Source organism: Castor canadensis, chromosome 1 (genome assembly GCF_047511655.1).
Source record: "Castor canadensis chromosome 1, mCasCan1.hap1v2, whole genome shotgun sequence".
Lineage (NCBI taxonomy): Eukaryota > Metazoa > Chordata > Mammalia > Rodentia > Castoridae > Castor > Castor canadensis.
The window spans coordinates 138,164,668-138,190,319 of NC_133386.1; the positions used below are offsets into that span (position 1 = coordinate 138,164,668).

A 25,652-nucleotide genomic window follows, 5' to 3' on the forward strand; every position below is an offset into this window, starting at 1 on the left:
CTATATGGAACTATATTAAATTTACAGGAAAATTGAGAAGAGAATTCCTGTATACCTTACACCAAATTTTTCACTGTTAAATCTGACTTTGATACAGTACATGTGTTATAGTAAGTGGACCAGTATTGATACGTTATTATTAACGAAAATCCATAGTTTATTCATATTTAATTAGCTTTTATTTCATGTCTTTTTTTCTGTTCTAGGAATTTATCTAGAATACCTTATTACATTTAGTTAGAAATTTCAGTAGTCTCCTTTTCATTGTAACAGTTTCTCAGATACTCATTTCTTTTAATGACTTTAACTTTTTGTTTGTTTGTTTCACTATGAATTAGCAAAAGCTGGCCTCAAACTCCACATCCTTTTGCCTCAGGCTCCCAAGTGCACCACCATGCCCAGAAGACAACACTGCTTGCTTGTTTGTGCAGGGATGGCACAGGGCTGTTTGCCACATGGTAGGCAAGCTCTCTACCACTGAGCCACACCCAACCTCCCACCTTAATGGTTTTGAGAAAAACTGGTCGACTATTTTGTAGAATACTCCTTGATTGGAATTGATGTTTTTTCCTCGTAATTAGACTGATTCTGTAAGTTTTTGTGGGGAAGAATTAGCAGTTCTACAAGGGAGATTTGTTTCTTCTCCCCAACTATTATTTATTCAACGTATATAATTTATATATAATATTTAAATATGTGTGTCTTAATGCTTTTCGTACTTTATATTACTTTGCAGTGCTGGAGTTTAAACCCAGGGCCTTGCACATGCTACTTAAGTATGGACCTCTGCGTTACATTCCCAACCCTTGGAGGGGGGGTGTGGGTGTGGGTGTGTGGGTGTGGGTGTGTTTGCCCTGGCTGGCTTTGAACTGTGAGCTTCGACCTGTGATCCTTCTGATCTCTGCCTCCTGAGTAGCTAGGATTACAGGTATGAGTCACAGCACCATGCTATTAAGTGCTGTTTTCCTGCCCCAAATGATGTGTTAATGTGGAATTTTGTTTCCCCTTCTGCTAATGCTGTGTATTACACTGACTGATTTTCATACCTGGGGTCATATTTACATTCCAGGAATAAATCCTTCTTGATCATGGTATATAACCCTTTTTAATATGCTGTTGAATTCAGTTTGCTAGCAATTTGTTGAGAATTTTTATGTCAGTATTCATAAAGAACATGGGTGTATGATTTTCTTCTATTATGGCATCAGTGTGGTGCTGTTTTCTGGAAGAAGTTAAGAAGTATTATCCCTTCTGTTTTTTGGAATAGTTTGTAAAAGGTTAATATTAGTTCTTCTTTAAATGTTTGATAGAACTCACCAGTGAAGTTATCCGGTCCTGGACTTTTCTTCATTGATTTTTGATTACTGATTTGATCTTACTAGTCACAAGTTCAGATTTCTTACTACTTTTTCTTTTTTTTATAGCATTGGGAGTTGAACTCAGGGCCTCACACTTGCTAGGCAGCCATGTTTTGTGTTGGATATTTTCAAGATGGGGTCTCTGCAATTATTTCCCTAGGCTGAACCTCGATCCTCCTGATCTCTGCCTCCTGAGTAGCTACGATTTACAGGCATGAGCCACTGCACCCGGGTTTCTTTTCCAGTGTTTAAGAGACAAAGTCTCACTATATTGCCTAGGTTCATCCTTCTACTTCCAACCTATTAGTACTGTTTTTGTATTTTAAAGAATGTCTTTTATACACAGCATATTGTTGGATCTTGCTTATTTGTTTATTCTTACAATCTCTGTCTCTTAATCATATCTACACTTATTGTAATTATATGTTTGGATTTAAGTCATATTTTTTGTGTTTTTTTTTATTTCATCTGTTTTTTAAATTCCTCTATTGGCTTTGTTTTCTTTTTAATCTCTTTCATTACATTTTTCAATGGTTGTTCTAGGAACTCCAATGTGCATCTTTGAATTATAAGCATATATCCTAGTATTGTACTAAGGTACAGGAAACTTACTATAGTATGATTCTGTTTTCCCATCCTGTACTATTTTACGTGATTCATCTATAATTTTACATAGACTTCTAGATAATAAATTACCATTGTTAAATATCCTTTCATTTTGTAAATATTCCAGTGGATACATCCTTCCAGATTTTGGGGGATTTTTTTGTTTTTGTTTTTGAAGGCACTGGTTTGAACTCAGGGCTTCATGCTTGCAAAGCAGCCATACCTCCAGTCCATTTTGCGCTGGTTATTTTGGTGATGGGGGTTTCATGAAGTGTTTGCCTGGGCTGGCCTCAAACCATGATCCTCCCAATCTCATACTCCGACGTAGGTAGGATTACAGGTGTGACCCACAGTGCCTGGCTGACTTAGGGTGGTTTATTGTGCAACTATGAACACTTTTGTGTGGTTTTACTTTTTTTGAGGGGTGAGAACAAGCATATGTTTGTGTGGTGTACCCTACAAGTAGAACTGACTGGTTTGGCTTGCTGATTCATTTCCAAAACAGTTATACCAGTTTAGACTAATTCCAGAGATTTTGAGATTTTTAGTTGCTCCATATCATTGCTTAATGTCTTTTTCAACTGTAGGTATTTAAGTGGAGGTATGGTGCTATCACATTTTAATTCAAAACTTTTTTAAAAAACATTGTGCTGACCAAACAAAATGATATGTAGGCACCAGATGTATCCATAGGCTATCTCCAGATTATATTATCCATAAGGATTGTTTGTCTTAATGTGAATGTGAGTAAGTTAAAAATTGTGTCCTGGACAGCTGAAAAATTAAGCATTCGTGTTGCAGACCTACTAGTAGAAAGATTCTAAGGTAAACTGCATGTGGAGCAGCCATTCATACTGATTGCTCTGTTAGGGAGAGTGTATGGGAAGCACCTTACACAGTGTGCAGAGATGTTTTAGGGAAATTCAGGATGATGGGAGTAAGGTGAGAAGTAGGGACTTTTCCAAGAGTAGGCCAAGAACTTACCCTTTATGGGGAAGATAAGGGATAATTTCATTTCCTTTTTTTTTTTTTTTTTTCCCCTTTCTGTAAAGTCTGAGACACACATCTTGATGGGTCTGGACATGACATGGAGAATGAAAAACCAGGACAGGAAAGGAAAGCCACTCCACACTGATCCCAGGTGGGGAGAATTAGACATCCATTTAAGAGACTCTTGTCAAGATTTCCAGCAGATGGCCGGTGAAGAAAGCTCCCTTTTTCCCATAATATACAAGAAGAAGGTGAGTCTCCTAGAGGAAGGGAGGCTGATTTCTGCTTTGTAATCAGAACTCTTTCTCAGCCTATTAAATGTCTTTCTCCATTCTCCAAGGCTGGTAACTAACCATCAAACCTCAAGGTCTGTGCTTTAGGTTTAGGGGAGATGGGCTGATTGGAATGTGGTTCTCACAATGAAGTCCCCTAGGGACCATTTAAGATGCCCCTCCCCTAACATCTGCAGGAAATTCTAGGGCTAGGCAGTACTGTGGTCTGAGGTCCAGAAGCCAAGACCCAACCTTAGGAGTTCTCTGGAGGTGGATCTCAGCTTAGCTGAGGAAGGAGATCCCTTAGATTGAGCAATCTCACAAAAGAAGAAAAAGGAAAAAGTGAACCACCTGTTCCTGTGGGTAGCAGAAAGCAGAGCAGTATTCTGGATGGAGGACTCAGTTCTGAGATGTGGTTGTTCACTTGGTTTTGGAGAAGTACTCAAACTGCCAAGATGCTCAAAGTGCAACAGACTGTCACTGTCTTTAGAATCCCCACAGGCAGGAGGCTGATGGAGGCAGGATGGTCCCAGAAATGGGCCTGCAGGCAGGAGAGCTCCCCCAGTAAGCTGACCATGAGCAACCACGGAGTGGCTGGGCTGCCCAGACAGTTTCAGAGTTGCTTTTGTCTGAATTTGGACTATGTTGTCTACAAGGATTAATGTTTATCTTTGAGTATGTGGTTTTTCCAACTTTCAATTTGAATATGTTCTTCCCTTGTTTCAAATATATTTCAGGGTCTTTGTGGCCCTGGGAAGTCTCTAGTTCAAGCTCCTTCCCTGGCATTCAAGGCCTCTGGAGGTCTGACTCTGCTGACCTCTTTTTCTCCCCTTATCTCCCTCTGCTGCCTGATCACACTGTACATCCAGCCTCAGCCATTAAACTCCCAGCACTGAGTTGGTCCTTGTTTCCTGTTTACCTAAGTCAGCAACCCTCATCAGACTACAATTGGAGGAACATTTGTCTTTTAAACCAGTAAGACAATTACCCTCCACCTTCTCTACCTCACCTCCTCCCATACCCTGGGTTAAGGGCACCTTTGTGTCCCTATGGCCTCAGGGCTATCATTTCCCACCACCATGATATCATGTTGTCATAGTCTGTGGCCATATCTGAAATAGACAGACACACAGCTCCCTTGAGTATTGAGACCAAGTCTCATTCATCTCCTAGTACCCATCTCCCAACTCTGTCCACAGAATCCTCTTGGGGAAAGGGTTTACTACAAGAAGAGATGTTCATGCCATAGAGTTGACTGGCTTAGAGTGGCTCTGGTCTCCTCTCTGGGAATTGTTTTTCAGCCAGGTAAGGAGCCACATGGGATTCACAGTGAAGGACAGTGGACAAGGTCAGCACCCTACATTTACCTCCAGATTCTGACCCAGCATGTATGACAATTGTCTTACCTTCTGCAGCTGTTTCTTACAGTCTGAGAGTAACACTTGGCCCAGGGGGTTGTTGTGAGGACCTAGGCAGTGAATTTGAATGCTGCCACCTCTGCCCAGCACTCAACTGCCCTGCCTAGGAGCTCTCTGGTAACTTGTTTAACCCACATTCATGGGAAGAATGACTGAGACTGAGCCCAAGAGATTAGGCCTGTTCTCGGAACCAGCCTTGGAGATGGCTTAATAGGGATGCCACTAAAGGACTGAGGGGGTAACTAACCACCTGTTAGAATATTAAGACTGAAGTCTACTGGGTCCTCAAAACGCAGGGCAGGCTTTGGGCCCCTTGGATGCATGACCGTGCATGCCCACAGCTATTGGGCTTCTCCAAAGGCTGTTGGATGCATGCTTAGCCTACGCTGCTGCCACTTCTTGGACTGTGCCCTATGCTCACAAGCCTGGCCCATAGGGTCTCTAGAACCTGGCACACCCATCATCCCTCCTCACTATGCAACCTGCTGTGACATGATTATTGAACTTCATGGCACTCTCAGCTTACAGGTAAGGCCATTGTTCCTGCTGTTCTTCCGACTGCTCTTTCTGCCTAGAAAGCTTTCCTTCCATTCTCAGACTCCTTCCTGCTCATCCTTCAAGACTCAGAATAAATTTCTTCAGCAGACTCCTTCCTGCTCATCCTTCAAGACTCAGAATGAATTTCTTCCTGTGCCATAGCTTTCCCTGATTCCCTTGGCAGAGTTAGATACCTCCTCCTCAGAGCTCCCACTGCACTATGTTCTTCCCTCACTGACTCATTACTGTTTACATTTCTCCCCTCAATGTTGATGTCTGGAAGGATGGCTGGGGTAGACAATATTTTTGCCAATTCTAATCTATTGATCCTACTTCTGGGCCCAGTGCTCTAAATTTCCCTTGGGATACCACCCTGCCCCTTCCATAAGCCCTATTATTTCAGGTCCGCCTTCAGATTACCATGATTGATTTAGGGGTGGCAACAGGACTTAATATTCACATTGTTAGAGGAAGAGAAGCTCTCTTAGCTGGTCTTGAACCCAGGAGGGCCTGATCTGGAGCTGCTGCCTCCAAATGAGCCAACTCAGTGACTCTAAAGATGTAAACAAAGCAAAGCTACAATGACAATGTTTGAGCCAGTGAGTGGACCACACAGTGTTGGACTTCTCAGTTATCCCAGTGTTTTCCCATTGGCTTATATCAGTTTAAGCAGGGGGTTTTTGTCACTTGCCTTGAGAACCTAACACAGGATGAGTTTTTTCCTTCCCTGGTCACCTAATCTCCATAAGAATAATTCATTGATTCAACTTTAGAGGGATGGGAACCTACTGGAAGACCCTAACACCACAGGCCTCTCACAAAGCATCAGCTCAGACAAGAGACTCTGACATAGCTTCTCCTCTTCAGCCCTCAGAGATGGACAGCTTCAGCCTGCCATCTTATGGGAGAGAAAGCAAGGTCCAGAAAGGTTAAGTGGCTCATCCCAAATTGTTCAGTTAACATGTCACCAGTTCAACATCAGACTACACTCTTACTATACCAGAGAAGGCACTAGTGGACTCTGGGTCACAGAGCTGTCCCTGGGAAACGGCTTCCTGGAGGAACAAAAGTCAGAGCCGGTTCTAGAGCCAACCACATCTTTATTAGTCTCTGCAGCTGAGCCAATAGAGCCATCTTCAGGGTACTCTGGCTACTGGGCAGGAATGTTAGCATTTCTATTGGCAGTTGGGACCGGATGCAAGAAGAGTCTGGAACGGGACGAAAAGGGGAGACTGCTGAACCACCTGCAGGCAGGCACATGAGAGTCTTCCCAGGCTGGTACAAAGGTGGGTCAGGCCCTATAGGGAAACCATGGCATCTCTCCTCAGAGTGACAGAGAAGACAAAGCCTCAGATGGTGACAGTCACAGCAATGGATAGAGAGCCGAGCTCCTGAGAGTGGAAAGGCATTTCCTGATGGAGGCATCTTCCTAAGGCCAGAAGTCTCACCTGTCCCCTAACCAGGAGCCCCAGGTTCAGCTCAATTGTCATGGGGAACAAGTGGACCTAGAAAGCTGGTAGTGGAAAGGATGGAGCTAAACTCAGGGAGAGTTTGGATCAGGGTATATGTTAGTACTAACAAAGCAGGCAAAATATTCATTATAGTTGCAATCATGAAACGTCCTTCCATAAAAAGCTCACATCTCCCCTTTATCCAGCAAGCTCCTCAGCCTTGGAGACCCACCATAAACCCACTCCTGCCTCCACCCAGTCCAACTGAACTCTAATTTTTGGACATGTCCCTGGATGTTCACAGCTCCACATGCTTGCCAACAAACAGCACTCCCAGCCTACCTGCCTTGCTCCCTGCCCCATGTCCTTTTGAAAGGACAGATAGCTCTGCAGCTGTCAAGTGTGTGTTTCCTCCTGTTTTTCTCACCAGGCCTGGAGCACCCCCAGGAGAGCAGAGAGCAAGCTCAACTCATGATGTCTCTCCAGCGCCTGGGGAACTTGCAGTCAGATGAAGTTAGGTTTGTTGTGTCCTGGTGTGTTTGGAGGAAATATATTCCTATGTGGTTTCTGGGGTGTCTAGTGGTAGATGTAGCCATGCTTGTGCCTGAGATGACAGCATCCTAGGGGGCGGAGGAATAAGGAATGGGAGGGATGGTCCAAGCCCAGAAGGGGCTAATGGAGAGGAAAGGGCAAAAATGAGACAGGGTTTGGATGGTGGATACTGGAGACGGGGGTTCAGAAGGAAAGGGGATCTAGGGGTGCACACGCAGGGTCCAGCACTCTGAGTCCCAAGGCTCAGAACCAGCAAGGCGACCACATGAGGGAGCCGAGCGCGGCGCCGGTGGCAGCCCCCGCAAGCATGCCCATAGCTAGCGGGGCGCCCGAGCTGTAGCAGGGATCCTCTCGCACTATCACGTGCGTCACGCCGGGGCCTGCGGAGAGAGCCCGAGAGGGTCAGGGACTTCAGAGGATGGAATAGGGTAGTCTCCGCTCCTTTCTTGACTCCTGCCCAAGCCAGCATTAAGGCGCTAAGCCCATTCTCTTGCTCCCCAGTCGGGGAAAGAGATCTTGACGTGGTAAGGGCTCCACCCCGCTGCTTCCAGATCCTGGATCTGCTAAGGACGTTCTGGGACCATGGGGCTAAGGCGGAGCGGCAAGAAAACCCCGAGATATCCGAGCACCACCGCGCCACCCTTGAGCGGGAAGAATGTTGCCATCCCCGCACTAGCCACCAGGGATCGCTACCGTCTCAGGAACAGTGTTGCTGGGCAGTGGAGCTGGGTGAGGGCCAGGAGCAAGGTCAGCTCTGGAGTTAGGAGGGCTACTTTGAGGCTTGGGGTGTGGAGAGGCGTGTGAAAGATCCTGCCTGGGAAAATCCGTGGACACTAAAAGGGTGAGGCAAGCAAAGGAACTAACCTGCGTATGGCGGCCCGTAGTAGCTGCGGACATACGTGGCCTCGTGCGCGTTGGGGGGCACCACCTCGTAGTAGTCTTGGTACGGGCTGTAGACGCGCACCTGGAGGGTCCAGCTAGGTCAGCTCCCAGGAGCTTCGTCGTCTGTGTTTGGTCATCTCGACCCCCTCCCCCATTCTTCCCAAAGCCCCTCAAAGCCCACCCCCAGGCATCAGCAAGCCATTGGAGAAAGGCCCTGACTCCCGGGACATAAGGTTCATAGTCCTTGTCCTCTAAAACTTAAGCCATTACAGCCAGTTTCCAGTGATACCCTTTTTCTCACCTTGCTCAAAAATGTTTCCGTTGCTCCTAACTTCCCTTCATAGGCAGTCTAGAATTTGCTATCACCTGTACAATGGGCTCACTTGGAGAAACCCAATGGATTTGTCTCCCCTAGTTGCAGGGAGCGGAATATGGCCAAGTTCCAGGCACGAAATAAACGGGTTGGGGAGGAAGGAAATGAAGGTAGGGAGGCAAAGTAGCTAAATAACTATTATCGAGCATCTACTGCGGAGCAGGATCCTGAGGGAGTGTTCACATATGTTACAGCCTCTAATTCTTAAGGCCGGTGTTATTATCTCCTTGTACCACAGAGCTGGGGAACTGAGGCTGTCAGTTCTACCCAGAATATACTTCTGTCCTTCCCTCTCCCCCATTAGATTTCTACTGATCCTCAGAGCCTAGGTCAAAAGTCACCCACTCCAGTAGGAGTGGCTCACACCTGTAATCCTAGCTACTCAAGAGGCAAAGATCAGGAGGATCCCAGTTCCAGGCCAGCCCAGGAAAATACTTCACCAGACCCTATCTTGAAAAAAACCATCGAAAATAGGGTTGGTGGAGTGGCTCAAAGTGTAGACCCTGAGTTCAAACTCCAGTACTGCAGAAAAAAATTTTTTTAAGTCACCCATTCCAGGAAGCCTTCCTGGTTTCAGAAAGAACTCTTTCTCTTTGACTTCTCTGTGGACTTTGCTGGTGCCTCTTGGCCTTTGTCTTGGCCCTTTGCCTGTATCTCAAATGTGAGCTACTATGAGCAAGAACTCATTAATTTGTGTCACTAGCAGGAGCTAGCATATGACAGGGACCAATACATACATGCCAGATTCAATAGAGGCTCCCAATCCAAACCCTTCATTTTACCTATGGGGGAGCAGACATGGAGGGATCCCTTTCTCACTTGGATCCTTCCTTTACCCTGTATCTCTCTTGCTGAGTTTCACACCCCTAGAAGCCCAGGCATCTCAAACTCCACTGACTCTAATTGGTTGCAACACCTCTCCATCTCCCAAACCTGCTCCTTTTCCCACAAACACTTTTCTCTATAAATGCCACCACCACGCACTCAGACCAAGAATCAGGATGGCACCCTTTCTGCACATTCGCCTTCCGTGTCACATCAGCCACAGGGTCTAGCGTTTGATCTTGTAATGCATTTCTGTCCATCCTCTTGGCAATGCCAAGACAATAAGGAACTTGGAAGCTGTGAGTAACCTTGAAAAAACACTTTTCAAAAAATGGTTGGAGGGAAATCGTCAGACTACAGAGGGCTGAAGAATATTTGAGAGGTGACGGTTAGAATCAAGATGTCATGACATTTCTTGCAAGAATCTGACTGTAAAGAGGGGTTCTCAGTCTCAACTTGTGATTTGGAGTCTCTATGTTATTGAGAGGGATGCCTTCTCTCTTCTACTTCAACTACCTAACTTGTCTTTCAGACTCAATTGTTCTCCTTGAACCGCAGATTATGTTGGGGGTCCCACGTGGACACCCATAACCCTTGACTTTCCTTTCTGACAGTACTGACCAATGACAATATGTTATTGTGTCCCTCAGTTTGTCTTTCCTAGAAGACTTGGAGATCAGACCTGACTTCCTATAGTAAGTATCTAATAAATGTTTACTGAATTTAGTTCAAGTGAAGCAAATACAGAGCCAATCTGGAAATGTCACCGAACTCTAGTTGAGGTTCAAGAACAGGTAGTCCCAGGACAATGCAAGAGACCCAGGCACAATGTGATAGGTCCGTAATCTTAAGGAACTCTTCTTGCTGGGTTCTCTCCATGAGGGTGATCCAGTAAGGCTTTCTGGTTTGGGTGGCTTCATGCCCAGTAGGGTTAGAGAGATTTACGCACTCAGATCCAATTTTACTATTTGGGAAGCTGAAATGCAATGCCGCTGCCTGCCCTGCAGCTGCAGTGAGCCAATGAGACCCTGGAAAGGGTGGAAAACACCAGTTCATGTCCCTCTGGGGCACCTGTTTCTATCCTCCAGGTCTGGGAGGCCCAGAAGTAAACTCATATAGATCACCTGGCAACAGGCAGAGTAACATCCAGAGACCTCAAGGGCAGATCCTGAGGGCTTGATCTCTGATCCTCCATCTCTTCCAAGACCCAGCCCCTTCTGCAGGCGGGGACAGTGTTGGCCAATCAGGGGGCCATATGCAAATAATTCCCTTCTGATAAAACTGTTGCATACTTAGGTTTACAGTTTTTTTCTTTGGCATTGCCACTTTAAACAAATTTGAATCCTAGGCTGGGCATGGCGAAATGGCTCAAGAATGATGATCTGAAAGTCCAAGGCCTGTCACTGATGAATTGAGTGACACTTGATCAAGTTAGGGGACCTTTCAGAGCTTCAGATTTCTCATCTGTGAACCCTCCCAAAGTACTGGGAGAATTCAGCAGAACCAGATCTGTCCAATCAGGTGGCCCAAGCACTCTGGGCTTAATGGTTCTGCAAGTCACAATCACCAGAAGCGATGTCTTCCCCTGCCCACCCCCCCCACCCCACCCCCGCCACCACCTTTTTTCAGTGCTAGGGAATCAACCCAAGGTCTCAGGCATGCCAGGCAAGCACTCAACCACTGAATTACACCTCCAACCCCAGAAGTGATTTTTCAAATGACAGATTCCCAGGCTAGGGATGTGGAAAGTGCTTGCCTAGCTTGTGTCAGAGGCCTCAATCCCAGCACATCATCTACATGTTTCCTAGGTTGCACCCCAGACCTAGGCAATTAAAGCATCTGGATAGAGGACATTAATATTTGTTGCTGTCGTCTTAAGTCACTAAGCAATTCTAACACACAGCCTCATTGAGCACCTGTGAGCAAGGAAAGAGTTCACAGTTGACTGGAAGACCACAGGTATGTCAACTCAAACCCCTACTGCCATCCATACCATGCCAGACCCTATGCTGAGTACTGGGAACAGAAAAAGGACTCAGGTCCAAATCCTGACTCTGAAGAACACTCAGGGCAAGGAGAGGCAGCCCCAAACTAAGTTATAGGATGACGTATTAGTGCTATCTTGGCTTCTCACTCCCTGACCCCTCTGTCCTTCCCTCACTCAGTGAACACTCTCTGAGGCCTATTTATGCCAGCCCCTCATCTGCTAGAAATGAAGAGGGTCAGAATAGACTGTCCCCATCACTGAGCATTTATTGAGCACCTGCCGTATACCCAGCCCTGCACCCAGCTCCCTAGGGGCAGAATTAATCAGACCTGGTCCTTGCCTTAGAGGAAGTTCCAGGTCTCAGGGAAGACTGGACAGGCAGGAATGAGGTAACTCTGAAGCCAGGCAAAATAAAGACAGTACTAACTAAGCATTAGTGCTCCTAGACCATGGGAGGAAGTGACAGTGTCTGTAGGTCTGGGAAGTGTTCCCTGAGGAGGTGGCAGCCTTTGAGATGGGCATCAAATATGAGCATCAGGTTGTCATGTGAAAGGGGAAGCTGAGGGTCTTGGTGGCAGAGAGAGCAATGGCTGGAAGAGGAGACAGCTGGAGTGGTAGGGACAGGGGGTATAGCAGAGTGGGTAGAGCACAGGGGTGAGGGATGTGGCAGGCGAGATGGTCAGATTCTCCAGGCCTTAAAAGCTGGGCTGTGGTTCGTGTCCAGTGAATAAAGGGGAGCCACAGGATATCTGTAAGCAGGGAGGTGGGTGTGACAGATGGCTTCAGAGGCTCATCCTGATGGCCAGAGTGGAGGTAGGGAGGGCTGAGCCAGCACTTACCCAGATCCGCCTCTCAACCTTACAGGGGCTCCACGAACAGGTCACACACCTGACCTTGGGGCAAACCCGGCGGCTCCTGGGTGGGATGGTGGCTCCAGCTGGGGCCTGCTCAAGCCACAGAAACCCAAGAAGGGGGAGGGGGATGTCAGAGGCTCTTTACACCTAGAGAGACAGAGCACTCTTACCAGGCCCTACCAGAACCCTCTGCCAGCTGTGCTGGGGCAGGGGTGTATCCTCTTCCTCTTCTTCACCCTGGGTAAGGCAGGGGGGAGGTTCAAAAGAGGGCGGTGACTGCTCAAGTTACACAGTGAGGAAGGGCAGCAGCTCTTTCCAGTCCCTTCCCCTGTTTCAGGCAGCCCTGATCTATCCTCCCTCCCACTTGGTCCCCTTTACCACCTCCAAAGCCCTGCCCCTAGCTGTGTCCCCCGATTCTGTGTTCCCTGGTAAAGCCAGGGTCAGGGACTCCTCCAGGAACCTCCTCCCAGAGTGGGGTATGAACCTGTAGCCCATGGAAGGAAAAAGCACAGGTCATTTCTACATAGGGAGCATGGACAGGAGGAAGCCCACAAACAGATGTGAATACACAGAGGCAGACACAAAGACATAGGCACCAACATACAGGTGCTTTAGCAAGCCAGGGGCCCAGAGCAATGTATGCATATGGAGCAGAGGAAGAATGGATGGGGGTACAGAGAGCAGTGGTCAGCAGAACAGTGGGGCAAGGCAGAGAAGGGACAAGGCAGCTTCATAGAGTCACAGAGTGCAGAACGGTCAGCCCTCGCCTCCTTCCTTCTGCCTGTCTTCAGGGGAATTGATCAGACCTGCTCAATCGTGGCTTTGGAGATCAGAGCCCAACCTGGGCCCCTCCTCCCTGAGGATCACTGTTCCACTTCTGGCTCCCTCCGCTCCATCCTCCACCTGGAAGCCTAGGGCTTCCCCCAAGATCTGAGCACAGTCCTCCCTGCTTAAGGGCCTTTATTGCTCCTACAACCCTCAGGAAAAGTTCAGTTCCTCTAACTAGACTTTGAGGCCCTATGTGACTGGCTCTGATGACCTCAAAGGTCATCTCTCCGATGTCATTCACCCCATGTTAAAACCTCCAACTAGGCCAGACTATATCCTTGGAAGCATAAATGTGTACATGCACTCACACATTTATCACTTCCCTGCCTCTGCACACACGACTTCTTCCACAGATACCTAGGCTCCAGTACAGGCTTCTCCACTGACTTAAGCCTCTGAGACTTTGTACAAGCCACTTCCCCACCTGTAAAAATGGGACTAATAACAGCAACCCCAGTCCTCCCCTACCAGGGTTGTTGGAGGATGAAGTGACATAAGGGATGTCAGGTGCTCAGCAGGTGAATGTCCACAGGGGTTTCTAAATGCACACAGTCTCCTCCGCTGCTTCCCAGAGGATTCTCTCTCTAGATGAGAGAGGTAACAGGAGGTGGCAAGCATAGATTCTGGAGTCTGGCAGACAGGTTTGCAAACCCATACCTCCATCAGTCACTAAAAAATCTTTACTTCATTTCCTACATCCTGTGATTATCAGCCTGCCTGCCAGAAAGATCTTACTCCAGAACTTCAGCCTATTACCTCGAGACTGTCCCAGCCTCCTCCCTGGTCCCTGGGCATCCACTCTTACCCTCTACGATCCATTCCCTACCTACCAGCCATACTGACCTTTTCTGCTTTGTTAGTTAGGTTTTTGTTGTTGTTGTCTCATTATGTAGCCCAAGCTGGCCTCAAATTTGTGATTCTGCTGCTTCAGTCTCCTGAGTACAAGGATTACAGAAGTGTACCACCACACCCGGCCCCACACTGTTTGAAAATACAAATGTAAGCTGGGCGCCTGTGGTTCATGCTTGTAATCCTAGCTACTTGGGAGACTGAGATTGAGAGGATCACAGTTCAAGGCCAGTCTGGGCAAATATCATGAGACCCCAACTCCACAATAGCCAGATGGTAGAGTGCCTGCTTTGCAAGCATGAAGCCCTGATTCAAACTCCTATTCCACCAAAAAAAAAAAAAAACACACGCACGCACACGCACACACAAATGTGATCTGGCATGATCATGCTATCACATCATCCCTTTGCTTAAAAATGTTCAATGACTTACTACTGCTCTTAGCAGAAACCAAATTCCTTAACACGGTCCACAAGGCCTGGCTATGTTAGCTCTCCTTCTCCATTGTCTCCTCACTCCTTGAGCTCCAGCCTGAGTTCCTTCTGTTCCTCAACCTGCCAACATCTTAAACTCCCCCCAGGCCTTTGCACATGCTGATCCATCTGCCTGGAAAGCTGTTCCCTTCACTACATCCCCACACCTCTCACCCAATTTCTGTTTATCCCTCAGGTCTCAGCTTAAGCATTGTCTGAATTCCCACCTGGATCAGGTCACCAAAGGGTTTGTCAGAGTAGTTACCACTACTGAAATGGATTTTTTTTTTTTTTTTTTGCGGTACTGGGGCTTGAACTCAGGGCCTTGCGCTTGCTAGGCAGGCACTCTGCTACTTGAGCCACTCCAATAGCTTAAATGGAATTATTAACTAAGTAACTGTCACAGGTTATTTCACACCTGGCTCCTCTCTAGGCTGGTTCCAGGAGGGCAGTGCCACATTCCCTTGGATCCCTCTGATCCCTGGCCCTTGGCACAGTGCCTGGCACATAGTAGGATTTGTAAATATTTGTTGTGTGGATGAATGAATGTCCATCTTAGCATCTGCAGAGAGGGAACAATAATTCCAACTCCACAGGACTGTTATGAAGAGTAGCTGGAATTACACCTGCACCTCGCCGGGCACATACAGTTGCTCCATAAAAATTCCTTTCCTCTGGCTGCCATGCCTCCTCCTTTAACAAGTCTTTGTTGGAGGTTCCTCTCCCTCCATCCTCTGAGCACCCTTTCTCCATGGGGGGACACCGGGCATCTGAGTGTCCTCCATCTAGAGCCTCTCCACGCTAGACTGAGAACTTGTGGCAGGTGCAGACCGAGTCTGAGTCACCCATGATTCCATGGCACACAGGGTGGGAATAAGAGGAAGAGAACAGGGGCTCACCGGGGTGGCGTTTGCCTCCATCAGCGCTGTCTTCCATGCTCTGCAAAGCAAAGTCCCCAGACCATGAGGAGGGAGTTCAGGGGAAGGAGCACTGGGCTCTTACATTCTAGACTCCTCGCGCCAACCCAGCTGAGGTAGCCCCAGTCTCTCCCGAGCTCTTGGATAAACATTTTTGCATCTACCCCTCCCTAGCCCTAGTCCCATGAATGGACCCTGGGTTAAGTTGATTCACTCTTAGTCCAAAATCTCTTCCTCTCTAGAAGCCCTGATTTTCCCATCTGTACAATGGACAGTTGGGCTTGGGGGGGGTCTTTTAGGGGCCTTCTGATTCTGACCTGCCCAGGCTCTAGCTACAGCCCACTTCCATACCCCAATCCTACAAACACAGCTCCCAAGCTCTGACCCCAGAGTGCCAGGAATACCCAGTGGACACGGGACAATTGGGCCTTTGTTGGTTGCCATGGCACCTGGCTGGGGTGGACAAGGCAGCTCTGTGCTGTCTGCCGAGAGCTCAACTTCCCCCGCTCCCACACAACCATCTCTTTCCTTCTCCTCCAGAACAAAGGCCAAGCCCCTAGGGCAGAGGTAGGAAGGGAAGGAATGCAAGGGCAGTGAGGCTGAGGATACTCTAGGCTCTCAGTGTGGAGTTGCTTCTGATATTGGGGTACCCCTACCTGGAACACAGCTGCTTCTGCAGGCAGGTCCAGGTCTACCCCTCAGGTCAGAGTCCCCCCATAAGAGCATCTGCTCTGAAGGCAGAGCGGGGAAGGGAGAGTCCTTTGAGATGTTACATGTGTTAGCTCCCAAACACCTGGTTTTGAATGCCAAGGGACCATGCACCTGAGGCAGGGGGGTACCTCTGCCTCCTCACCCTGAGCTCATCATAGAACACACAAGGAGGTCACCATATGCCACACCAATCCCCAGGAGCCATTCAAATCCCTTCTACCAAGCCTCCAGGACACAACCTTGGCTGGTCTTAGTCCTCTCTTTCTACTGTCAGGGAACCAGAAGACTCAATGAGGAGGGGTCATCTGGTAGATTCCCCAAAATCCTGCCCCATCCTCTTCCGGGAGCCACTCACATGGCATCATCCCGGGTCTCCGCACACAGGTGCAGGCGGGAGCCCTCCCGCAGGGTCACGGTGAGCAGGCCATCTCGGCTCCGGCCCTCTGGGGGCTGCACATCTGGAAGCAGACACACATATATGGAGTTTCCATGAGCACAGGCTGCCCAATAAATCAGGAACAAGAAAAGGAACTATGTAGCCTTGACTATGTAGTGAGTTTGAGGCCAGTCTGGGCTACATAGCAAGACCCTGTCTCAAAAAAAAAAAAAAAAAAGGCAGGCATGGTTCAAGTGATAGGTCACCTACCTAGCAAGCATGAGGCCCTGAGTTCAACCCCTGGTACCACCAAAAACAAAAAACAAGAAGTAGGGATTGACTTCTTTGGGTCCTAGTTGCTAGTCATTGCTAAACTCTGATCCCACACCCTTTCTTGGGATTCTGCTGAACTCTTCAAACCCTTTCAACCTTTCCACATTACTGGCTTCCTAGGCACATCTCTCAGTTACCCTACTATTGTGACCTGAGACTTGGTTGAAACAATTAGATTTGCTGTGTGACCAGTTACGTAACTTCTCTGAGCCTCCTTACCCCATTTCATCTTCATCCAATTCCTAGCACCTAGAGGGCAGGAACTGCATCTGACTCACCTCTGTGATACCACACAAGGTAGGAATTCAACAAAGGACCAGTTTCTTAATTGACAGCTAAGTGACCTACAGTCGACAAAGTCCCCAAAGGAGTGCTGTCCAAGCTCTCAGAAAGCTGCAGAGAGCTTTCCAATTGCACCCCTCGTCACAGTGCCGTAGAAGTGCTTGTGCTCACCGTGACACTCTTGGCCGACCTTTATGTCACGGACGTTGAAGTGGATGAGCACACGGTCCTCCTCGTCCTGCGCAGTCTCATCATGATAGTAGCCCAGCGTCCCATCCAACCACAGAGCGAACCAGTTACGCTTCCAACGGCGGAGGATGGAACCTGCGTGATATTACAGCCTCGCCAGGCTGGGATCCTAGGACCTGCTGGGGCCCAGGTGGGCTCCCAGGGTACTGTCAGCCCAGTCCCCAGTGTTGTAACCTCTTCCTTGTCTATGCACCCCTTAAAACGAGGGCGGGACCTCTGTCTGGCTCAGCCCTTGTATCCTGCTGGCCTGACACATAGCACAGGCTCGATAAATGCATTGAATGCTGAATGAATGATGAGACCTGTTGCTGCCTCCATCTTCTCTCTTTGGCTTGTATGCCAGATCTGCCCCCACCCCCACACCAGCCTGGGGTTCTGCAGCTACCCACACAGGTCCTAAAACCCAGCAGGACCTGTGTAGCGTTTGCTGAACGGAATGAACTGAGAATGATGGGGGCCATGGAACACAGGGCCCCTAGGATGGTTCTTTCCTGTTCAGATCATAACTGACCAGAAGGGGTTCTGGAAGCCTTGAGACTACTAAGCTTCAGACATTTTTCTCACTGGAATTGTAGCAGGAGAGGGCAAAATGGAAGAGGGCTTCTTGGAGTTATGAATTCCAGAGCACAGAGGCATTTCTCATTTTGTTCAGGACTGTGCTGTGTGTGCAGCCTGGGTTGGACACACAAGAGGGTCAAACCCAGTCCTTGCCCTAAAGAGGTCACACAGTCTAGGGCCAGTATAGGGTGAGAGAGTAGGGAGATCAACAGGGAAAGACAGTTATAGTACAAGCCAGTGTGGGAACTGACCATCTCTGTGCTACAAAGGCGGGGGGGTGGGGGTGGGGTTATAGGAAAAGGGTGAAGGGCTCATCTAAGAAGGGGACATCCAGCTGGGTCCTGAAGAGTAAGTAAAGTTTGCCAAGCAGTCAGGAGTGGGAAGGACTTCAGGCAGAGGAAATAGCACAGATGAAGGGGAGGATAGAAGGTCCTGGAGTCTTGGGAGAAGGGTTCACTTGCACCCTTCCCTCACCCCTGCCACAGGACAAGGTGTGGGGCAGACAAAGGCTTGTACCAGGATCACTCACTCTGTCTCCACAGCCAACCGCCCCTCACCAGGGCCATTTCTTCAAAAGGACTTTCCAGGGTGGAGTCAGGTGGGACCTGTCAAAGGAGCCAGGACACACAGGCTCAGAGGCAGCTCCAGACAGGCTCCCTGGAAAGATGCTCCCAGGCCTGTCCTCCCTGAGGAGCCACTCAGGAGATGTTTGAGGCAGAGCTAATAAACAAACACAGGCCAGGCAGCCTTCATCTCCTCCCCAGGCTCCGCTCCAGCCAGAGAATGGTAGCACTGTCCTGTGGAGTCAGCAGGGCAGCTGTGACTTGACATGGGAGGGGTGGGGATCAGAAGCCCAGATTCCAGTCTCGGCTCCAGACCCTTGGCTCCTCACCCCTCAAGACTGGCCTGTTTCTAGATCCTAAAAGTGTGTCCATGAGGCAGGTAGAGTAATTCTTAAAACTAAAGTATTAGAAAATGAGATTATGAAGTGGTGGCCGCATGGAATATCAGGATCATGGCAATGAATGAGAGACTTCCATGAAAGACCTCACATTCGGGCCCCATGGGAACCGTATATGAAGTATATAAAATAATTGTTTGCTGGGTGCCAGTAGCTCAGGCCTATAATCCTAGCTACTTGGGAAGCTAAGATGGAGAGGATCATGGTTTGAAGCCAGCCAGGGCAAATAGTTCGGGAGACCCTTCCTCCCTCATCTCAAAAATAACACCACCAAAATGGACTGGAGGCATGGCTCAAGTAGAGCGCCTGCTTTGCAAGCGTGAAACCCTGAGTTCAAAAACCCCAGCTCCACCAAAGGAAAAAAAAAAGTTTAACAGCAGCTATGACCAATGTATCACTGTGTGCAGGGTATACTTCTCTGCCCTCACCTATTACCTCATTTAAATCTCCAATAGTCCTTGCTATTATATCTATTTTAGAAATGAGGAAATTGGGGCCTGGTGTGGACCAGTTACCTGCACAGAGCTGGGATCCACACCCGCAGTCCTGGCTTCTCACCATGATACCAAAAGGAGTTTTGAAAACACACAGTGTCTAGGTCGGACCTGATTACAATTAATCATAAATTCGTGCAGGTGGGAGACAAGCACTTGCTAGTCTTTAAAGATCCCCAGGTGATTCAATATGCAGTAAAGTTTGGGGCCCACCGTACAGACTGTACTACCTCGCTGTATCCCACCACATCCCTGTTTGGTGGGAATCTTAACCTCTATTTTACACATGGTCGAACTAAGGGGCAGCAAATGACTCATCCATGTAAGTGACAGAGCTTGGGTTGGAATCCAGGGGCCCTCTGTTGCTGAGGACGACTTATTTGCGAGCAGGTGCCTCCGCCCCTCCCCCACTTGTTCTCACCTGTTGCTGCGTACCAAGGGTTGGCACACCTGCACTGGAAACCTGGCCTAGTATCTGTTTCTCCTGAGCCTCCCTCCCGTCTCCAAGTTCTGACGTAGATCAGACAGAGGGCCAGGTGCGAACTCCCTCTCAAGCCCCCTTGATGCACCCACCTGTCTACACCTGTTGCAGATGCTGCTGCCAAAACCGCCGCTATTCGACCCAGCTGCTGCCCAACCTGCCGCGCCTGCTCTTTGTGCGCCCTAGAGAGCCTGGGGCATTTCATTCCCCAGGCTGCGCCGGGGGCCTAGCTGCCCCTGGGCCCTGCCCTCCAGACCCGCTCCACCCCCAAGGAGGGGCGTGAGGTGGAGCGACACGATGACCGAGGCATGCTGGGACTTGTAGTCTGCAGCCCTACAGCTGGGCAACAGCAGCTCTCTTCAGCAGCGGGGTGCTGACCCCAGCACTGATGAATGGACACCTGCGATTTTCTTTTTCTTTGTGTTTTGTTTGTTTGCTGGTAGTACATGCCTGTAATCACAGCACTTGGGAGGCAGAAGCAGGAGGATTGTGTGTTGGAGGCCAGTCTGGCTTACATAAGGAGTCCCTGTCTCAAAAATCCAAAATAAATTAATACATAAATAAAAAATAGAAGAAGGAATAATATTAGGTGGTGGCCAAAAGACTGTAACCCGTACAGTCCATTCACTGCACAAACTGTCCAAGAACAAGGCCATTAGGAAGTTTCGCAGAGTAGGTGGAGTTGTCAGCGCCTGTATCCCAGCTACTTGGGAGGCAGAAGCAGGAGGATGACCTTGAGCCCAAGAGTTCAAGGCCAGCCTGTGTAACATAGCAAGAGAACATCTCAAAGAGAAAGAAAGACAGGAAAGAGAAAGGAAAGGAAGGGAAGAATGAAGGAATAAAAGAAAACAAACAGCAGCATTGGAACCACAGTCAGGGAACCATTAGCAAAGCAATTGTTTTGGATGCCTAAGTGCTTCCCACACTATATGCAAAGCTCCATCACTGAGAGATGTGTCATTCACCGCAAGGTAGTCAGGAATCTCCTGGAGCAGGAAGGACCAAGAACCCCACCTTCACTTAGACCTGTGGGTACTGCCCCATAACCTTCACCAAAACCCAGGCAAGGATCTGAGTAACTACGCTCTGGAAATATAATTCAATGGAAGTGATACTTAAGAAAAAAAGAGAGAGAGAGCGCGAGAGCCTGGCACAGTGGTAAGCACCTGTAATTCCAACATTCAGGAAGAGGAGGCAGAAGGATCATTGGTTTGAGGCCTGCCTGGGCTACATAGTGACACTCTGTCTCAAAAACAAACAAAAAAACAAACAAAAACCAACCAAACAACCCCCCCTCAAAACTGTGATCTCATTTTCTAGAAAAAAGTAAAGGTGCAAGGAGAAGCCAAGATCCTAGTTTTGTGTGTGTGTATGTGTTTGTGGTACTGGGGTTTGAACTAAGGACCTTATGCTTGCTAGGTAGGCAGTCTACCACTTGCGTCACTCTACCAGTTCTTTTTTTAGTTTGGGTGTATTTCAGACAGGATCTTAATTTTTGCCCAGGCTGGCCTGAACTGTGATTCCCTCTGATCTCAGCCTCCCAAGTAGCCAGGATTACAGGCCTGAGCCACCCACACCCAGCTTGTGTGGTTTTATAATGCTCAGTTTGTACCATTAGGCTATAGAGCACCATGTGACAGACCCTTCCCCTTCCATCCCCTGGGTGGAGTCTGGTGGATATAAACACAGCAAAAGCAAAGAGTGTGGTCTAACAGAGAAAGAAGAGTTTGTCTATGCCCAAGAAGTTCAAAAAGGCTTCTGGGAGGAGATCGAGTAGCAGTTTCCTAGGACAAAACTAAGAGGACAGATGAATGCTGGTGTGAATTCGAGGGTCTCCAGTGTGTGTAGAAAATGCACCGTGCGGGAGGGCGTGGGGAATAGCAGGTGGTTGCAAGGACAAAACGGGAAGACCTTGGGAGACAGGCTTAGAGTTTGGACATTATAACTTAATGAGTGTGCCATTGGGGAGAGGCTTTGGAGATGACGGGCTAGGTGGTGCGATTGGTGGGTTGGAAAATGGATTTGAGGAGGCCCAACTGGAGGAGGAAGAGCAATTCTGTATCAACGGAGTCTGCCCCTCCAGGATCATCCCCCACCCCCACCTGCGTGGAAGCAAACGCAGAATATCTAGTCGGAGATCAGGGCTGCCAGGGCCTAAGAGGCTCATGTCCCCATCCCCTATTTGGGAAGGGTCCCCACCCCCTCTGGCCTTCCTCCTGTCCCAGAGAACTCTTCCTTACCGGAGTTGCGGGACTCATGGTTGCCCGGCGGTCAGAGCAGCATTTCCGAGAAGACTCAGGCAGGGGGGCAATCCTGTGAGCACCGTAGAGATAAGGAGATCAGGAAGGTGCTCCCAAGTGGGGGCCTGAGGGAGAAGGCAAGGAGGGGCCCCACACATCCTAGGGAAAAGTCACCCTCTTTATCCAGTCCTCTCCCCGGAACGGTCCGGACTGATCTCAGGCTCTGACCCACAGTTCTTAGTCAAGTCGTTCTTGATTCCGAGGTGGCCAAGATCCAGCGTCCAGTGGGGGGGGGGGGGGGCGGGGGAGGGGGCAGGGAGGAGGGCCGCGGGATCAGTCCCGCACCCTCTGTCGGAGGCGGAGCTAAATCGTTCTGCAGCCGGGCTGGACTGTGCACATCACCCCAGGCCGGGTGCGCGGCCTGGCTCCTTAAGCCTCCCTTGGTCCTCCCTTTCTTGGGTCTCTGTACTCTTGACCTCCAGCCACCCTGCGCTGCAGCCCTTCGTGCAGTGCGTGCCTTGCTACGGGATTCGGTAGGGCTGATCCTATTAGCCTTTGAGTTCATCCCCACTTAGCAGCCCCAGGAACCAGACCTGTTTTTCATCAGCGTGCCTGTAACTCACTCTCAGGTCCCTGGACCCGTCCACCCCTTGCTTCCGTTTAGCTAGGTTTTCTGCTCCCAGAGCGGGATGGAGTGGGGGGTGAGAAGGAGGAAGGTAGCAAAGAAGGAAAGGAGGAAGGGAAGGAAGGGGGAAGGGGGAGAGAAGGAGGGAGGGAGAGAAGCTAGTCTCCAGATGTAGACCTGGACCTGCCGCCTCCCAGCCTCTCTCCAGCTCGCCCTCCTGCCTCACGTCTCTTAGATGACATTCTCCAAATTCAGACACCAGAAGAAAAGGGAAGATTCTCTGACAGCAGTGCAGATGCGGGGGAAATGGGAGAGGACGCTGGGCCAACTAAAACCTCAGACATTGGTACCAAATCAAAACGCAGGTGGACTTGGCTTGTGTCTCTGAAATGTTGGCCTGCGACTGTCTTGGAGAAGCTAACAAAAGGTGTGGACTGACTAGGCATGGTGGTGCAAGCTACCACACTTGGGAAGCAGAGGCAGGAGGACAGAGAGTTGGAGAATGGCCTGGGCTACATAGTGAGATCATGTCTCAAAAAAAAAAAAAAAAGTTGTAGATGCTCCCCAGGGTGGGAATGCCTCTTGCATATAATCCCTGAGCATTATGCTGGTTGTTTTTTGCTTGTTTTGGGGGTTTGTGGTTTTTGTGTTTGTTTGTTTGTTTTTAAGAGATCTATGGATCTTGTAGATCTGGAACTCACTATGCAGTCCAGGCTGGTCTCGAACTGTAATCCTCCTGCCTCAGCTTCCCAAATGCTGGGCCATCATGCATAGCTTTTGCTTTGTTTTGTTTTTCTTTGTCATGCTAAGATCAAACCCAGGACCTTGTGCATGCTAGACAGGCACTCCTGCAGGCACTCCTTCACTAAACTGCACGCCAGCCCTGTGGTTGGTTTTAACCTTACAGTGTAGAACGTGGAGTGGAAAGACTGTGCCTTGACCAGTGACAGCAGGTCCTCGGCTCCATCAGTTCTGACTGGGTTTATTTGTTTAATCAACTAAAACACTGATAGCAAAAGCCAAGGAGTAACTTTCATGTTCCTGCTCTTACTTTGGCACATAGGACCACTGGCACAGAGAAAAGCATTCTGTATTTGACAGTATGGTAGGACAACAGCTCACAGGTAATGTATTGTTTAGGACACAGGTGGGCAGTCTCATCAAATTCACATTTCCTGCTTACATTTTCTAAGCAGTACATCTGAGAACGGCTTACATTATCGCTTCTAAAAATGCCCTGGAAGTTTATAAAGAAGCAGATGTTTTTTCTAGGGAAAAGAACACAAAATTTATTACATGCCAAAGGCATGACAGTGTTAGACGTCTTAAGATGCAATTTGAAAAAGGTAAAGCCACTTGTATGAAAGTTTTTAATTATATTTTAGTGATATGTAATTCACATGCCATAAAATCCGTCTTTTGAAATGTATAATTCAGTGTTTTAACATGTTCACAGTTGTGCAAGTGTCACCAGTAATTTCAGAACATTTTCAGCACCCCAGAGAAAAACTCTATGCCCTTTATCAGTCACCCCAATTTCTAAGTTTCCTCCAACCCCTACTAATCCACTTCTGTTCACCTCTATCCATGTGGACTTAGCTTATTCTGGACATTTCACATAAGTAGACTCATGCAATACATTACCTTTTGTGATTTGCTTCTTTCTCGGACCATGTTTTCAAAGTTTATGCACGTTGTAACAACATCCCACTATCTGAATATAACATGTTTTATTTATCTGTTCATCAGTCAACAGATACGGAGTAGTTTTTACTTTCCTGCTACATACATAATACTGCTATGAACTTTTGTATACTTTGTTTTTGGTACTCAGGGCATTGCACTTGCTAGGCAAATGCTCTACACATGAACCACACCTCCAACCCTTTTTGCTTCAGGTATTTTTCAAATAGGGTCTAACATTTATGCCCAGGCTGGGCTAGACTGTGATCCTCCTATTTTTGCTTCCCACATAGCTGGGATAACAGGCACACACCACCACACCCAGCTTTTTAGTGGTTGAGATGGAGTCTCATTAATTTTGCCCCTCCTGATCTCAGCCTCCCAAGTAACTAGGATTACAGGTATGAGCTACTGCACCCAGCTTGTTATACAAATTTTTGTCTGTTGTTGTTCAAGGTTTTTGCTTGTTTTATGGTGCTGGGAATCACATTGAGGGTCTCACACATGCTACCCTCTACCACTGAGCTATGCATCACCCTGTACTTAAGTTTCTGTGTAAACAGGTTTTCATTTCTCATGGGTGTGAACATGCTGGGTCATATGGTAACTCTATGGGTAACATTTTGAGGAACTACCAAATTGTTTTCCTAAGTGGCTGCATTATTTTGCAATCCCACTAGCACTCTACAAGGGTTCCAATGTTTCTGAGTCCTAGTCAACACTTAATGTCTGTCTTTTTTGTTATAGCCATCTGACTGGTTGAAATGTGCTATCTTATTGTGATTTTTATTTGAATTTCTCTAGTGATCAGTGATGTTGAGCATCTTTTCATGTGCTTACTAGCCATTGTGCTGTTACTTTTGGAGAAATGTTTAGTCTTCTGTCCATTTTTAATTGGGTTATTTGGCTGGGCACAGTAGCTCATTTCTATAATCTCAGCTACTGAAATTATAGGAGGGTTGTGGTTCAAGGCCAGCCCAGCTAAAAAGTTAGTGAGAACCTGGAGCCAGTGGCTCAATGCTTGTAATCCTAGCTACTCCAGAGGCAGAGATCAGGAGAATCGCAGTTCAAAGCCAGTGCAGGCAAATAGTTCAAGAGACCCTATCTTGAAAATACCCAACACAACAAAGGGCTGGCAGAGTGGCTCAAGAGGTAGAGTGCCTGCCTAGCAAGTGTGAGGCACTGAGTTTGAACACCAGTACCACACACACACAAAAAAGTTAGAGGCGGGCACTGGTGGCTCACGCCTGTAATCCTAGCTATTCAGGAGGCAGAGATCAGGAGGATTGAGTTTCGAAGCCAACATGGGCAAATTGTTCATGAGGCTTATCTTGAAAAACCCTTCACAAAAATAGGGTTGGTGGAGTGCCCAAGGTGAAGGCCCTGAGTTCAAGCTCCAATACCACACCAAAAAAAAAAAAAAAAAGTTAGTGAGAGCCCATCTTAACAAATAATTACAGTCTGGGCATACCTGTAATCTCAGCTGA

The 25,652-nt window shown here is 48.2% G+C and overlaps 1 protein-coding gene across 2 annotated transcripts; it reads right to left on the reverse strand.

Moving 5' to 3' along the window:
• Positions 1 to 6,261: 6,261 nt before the first annotated feature.
• Plekhb1 (pleckstrin homology domain containing B1) lies at positions 6,262 to 19,878 on the reverse strand. Of its 2 annotated transcripts, XM_020176712.2 has the most exons (8): positions 19,710 to 19,878; positions 18,211 to 18,286; positions 17,046 to 17,198; positions 16,239 to 16,341; positions 15,155 to 15,194; positions 12,091 to 12,195; positions 8,049 to 8,148; positions 6,262 to 7,564 (listed from the first exon to the last, which is right to left on the reverse strand). In XM_020176712.2, the coding sequence occupies exons 2-8, from the start codon at positions 18,245 to 18,247 to the stop codon at positions 7,428 to 7,430; spliced, it is 675 nt and encodes a 224-aa protein (XP_020032301.1). In that variant the 5' UTR covers positions 18,248 to 18,286; positions 19,710 to 19,878; the 3' UTR covers positions 6,262 to 7,427. The 2 variants fall into 2 exon arrangements, with proteins under 2 accessions (XP_020032301.1, XP_020032300.1); XM_020176711.2 differs by lacking the exon at positions 12,091 to 12,195 and having other exon boundaries at positions 19,710 to 19,876.
• Between the last annotated feature and the right edge of the window lie 5,774 nt (positions 19,879 to 25,652).

Bases quoted from the DNA above. Each gene is read 5' to 3' on its own strand.
- Plekhb1 (XM_020176712.2), bottom strand. From the start codon at position 18,247: ATGGCCCTGGTGAGGGGCGGTTGGCTGTGGAGACAGA. The intron at 16,342-17,045 runs GTGAGCACAAGC...GTCTGCTTCCAG, and splicing joins GGTCGGCCAAGAGTGTCACG to ATGTGCAGCCCCCAGAGGGC. The intron at 7,565-8,048 runs GTTAGTTCCTTT...CTCTCTCCGCAG, and splicing joins CTACGGGCCGCCATACGCAG to GCCCCGGCGTGACGCACGTG.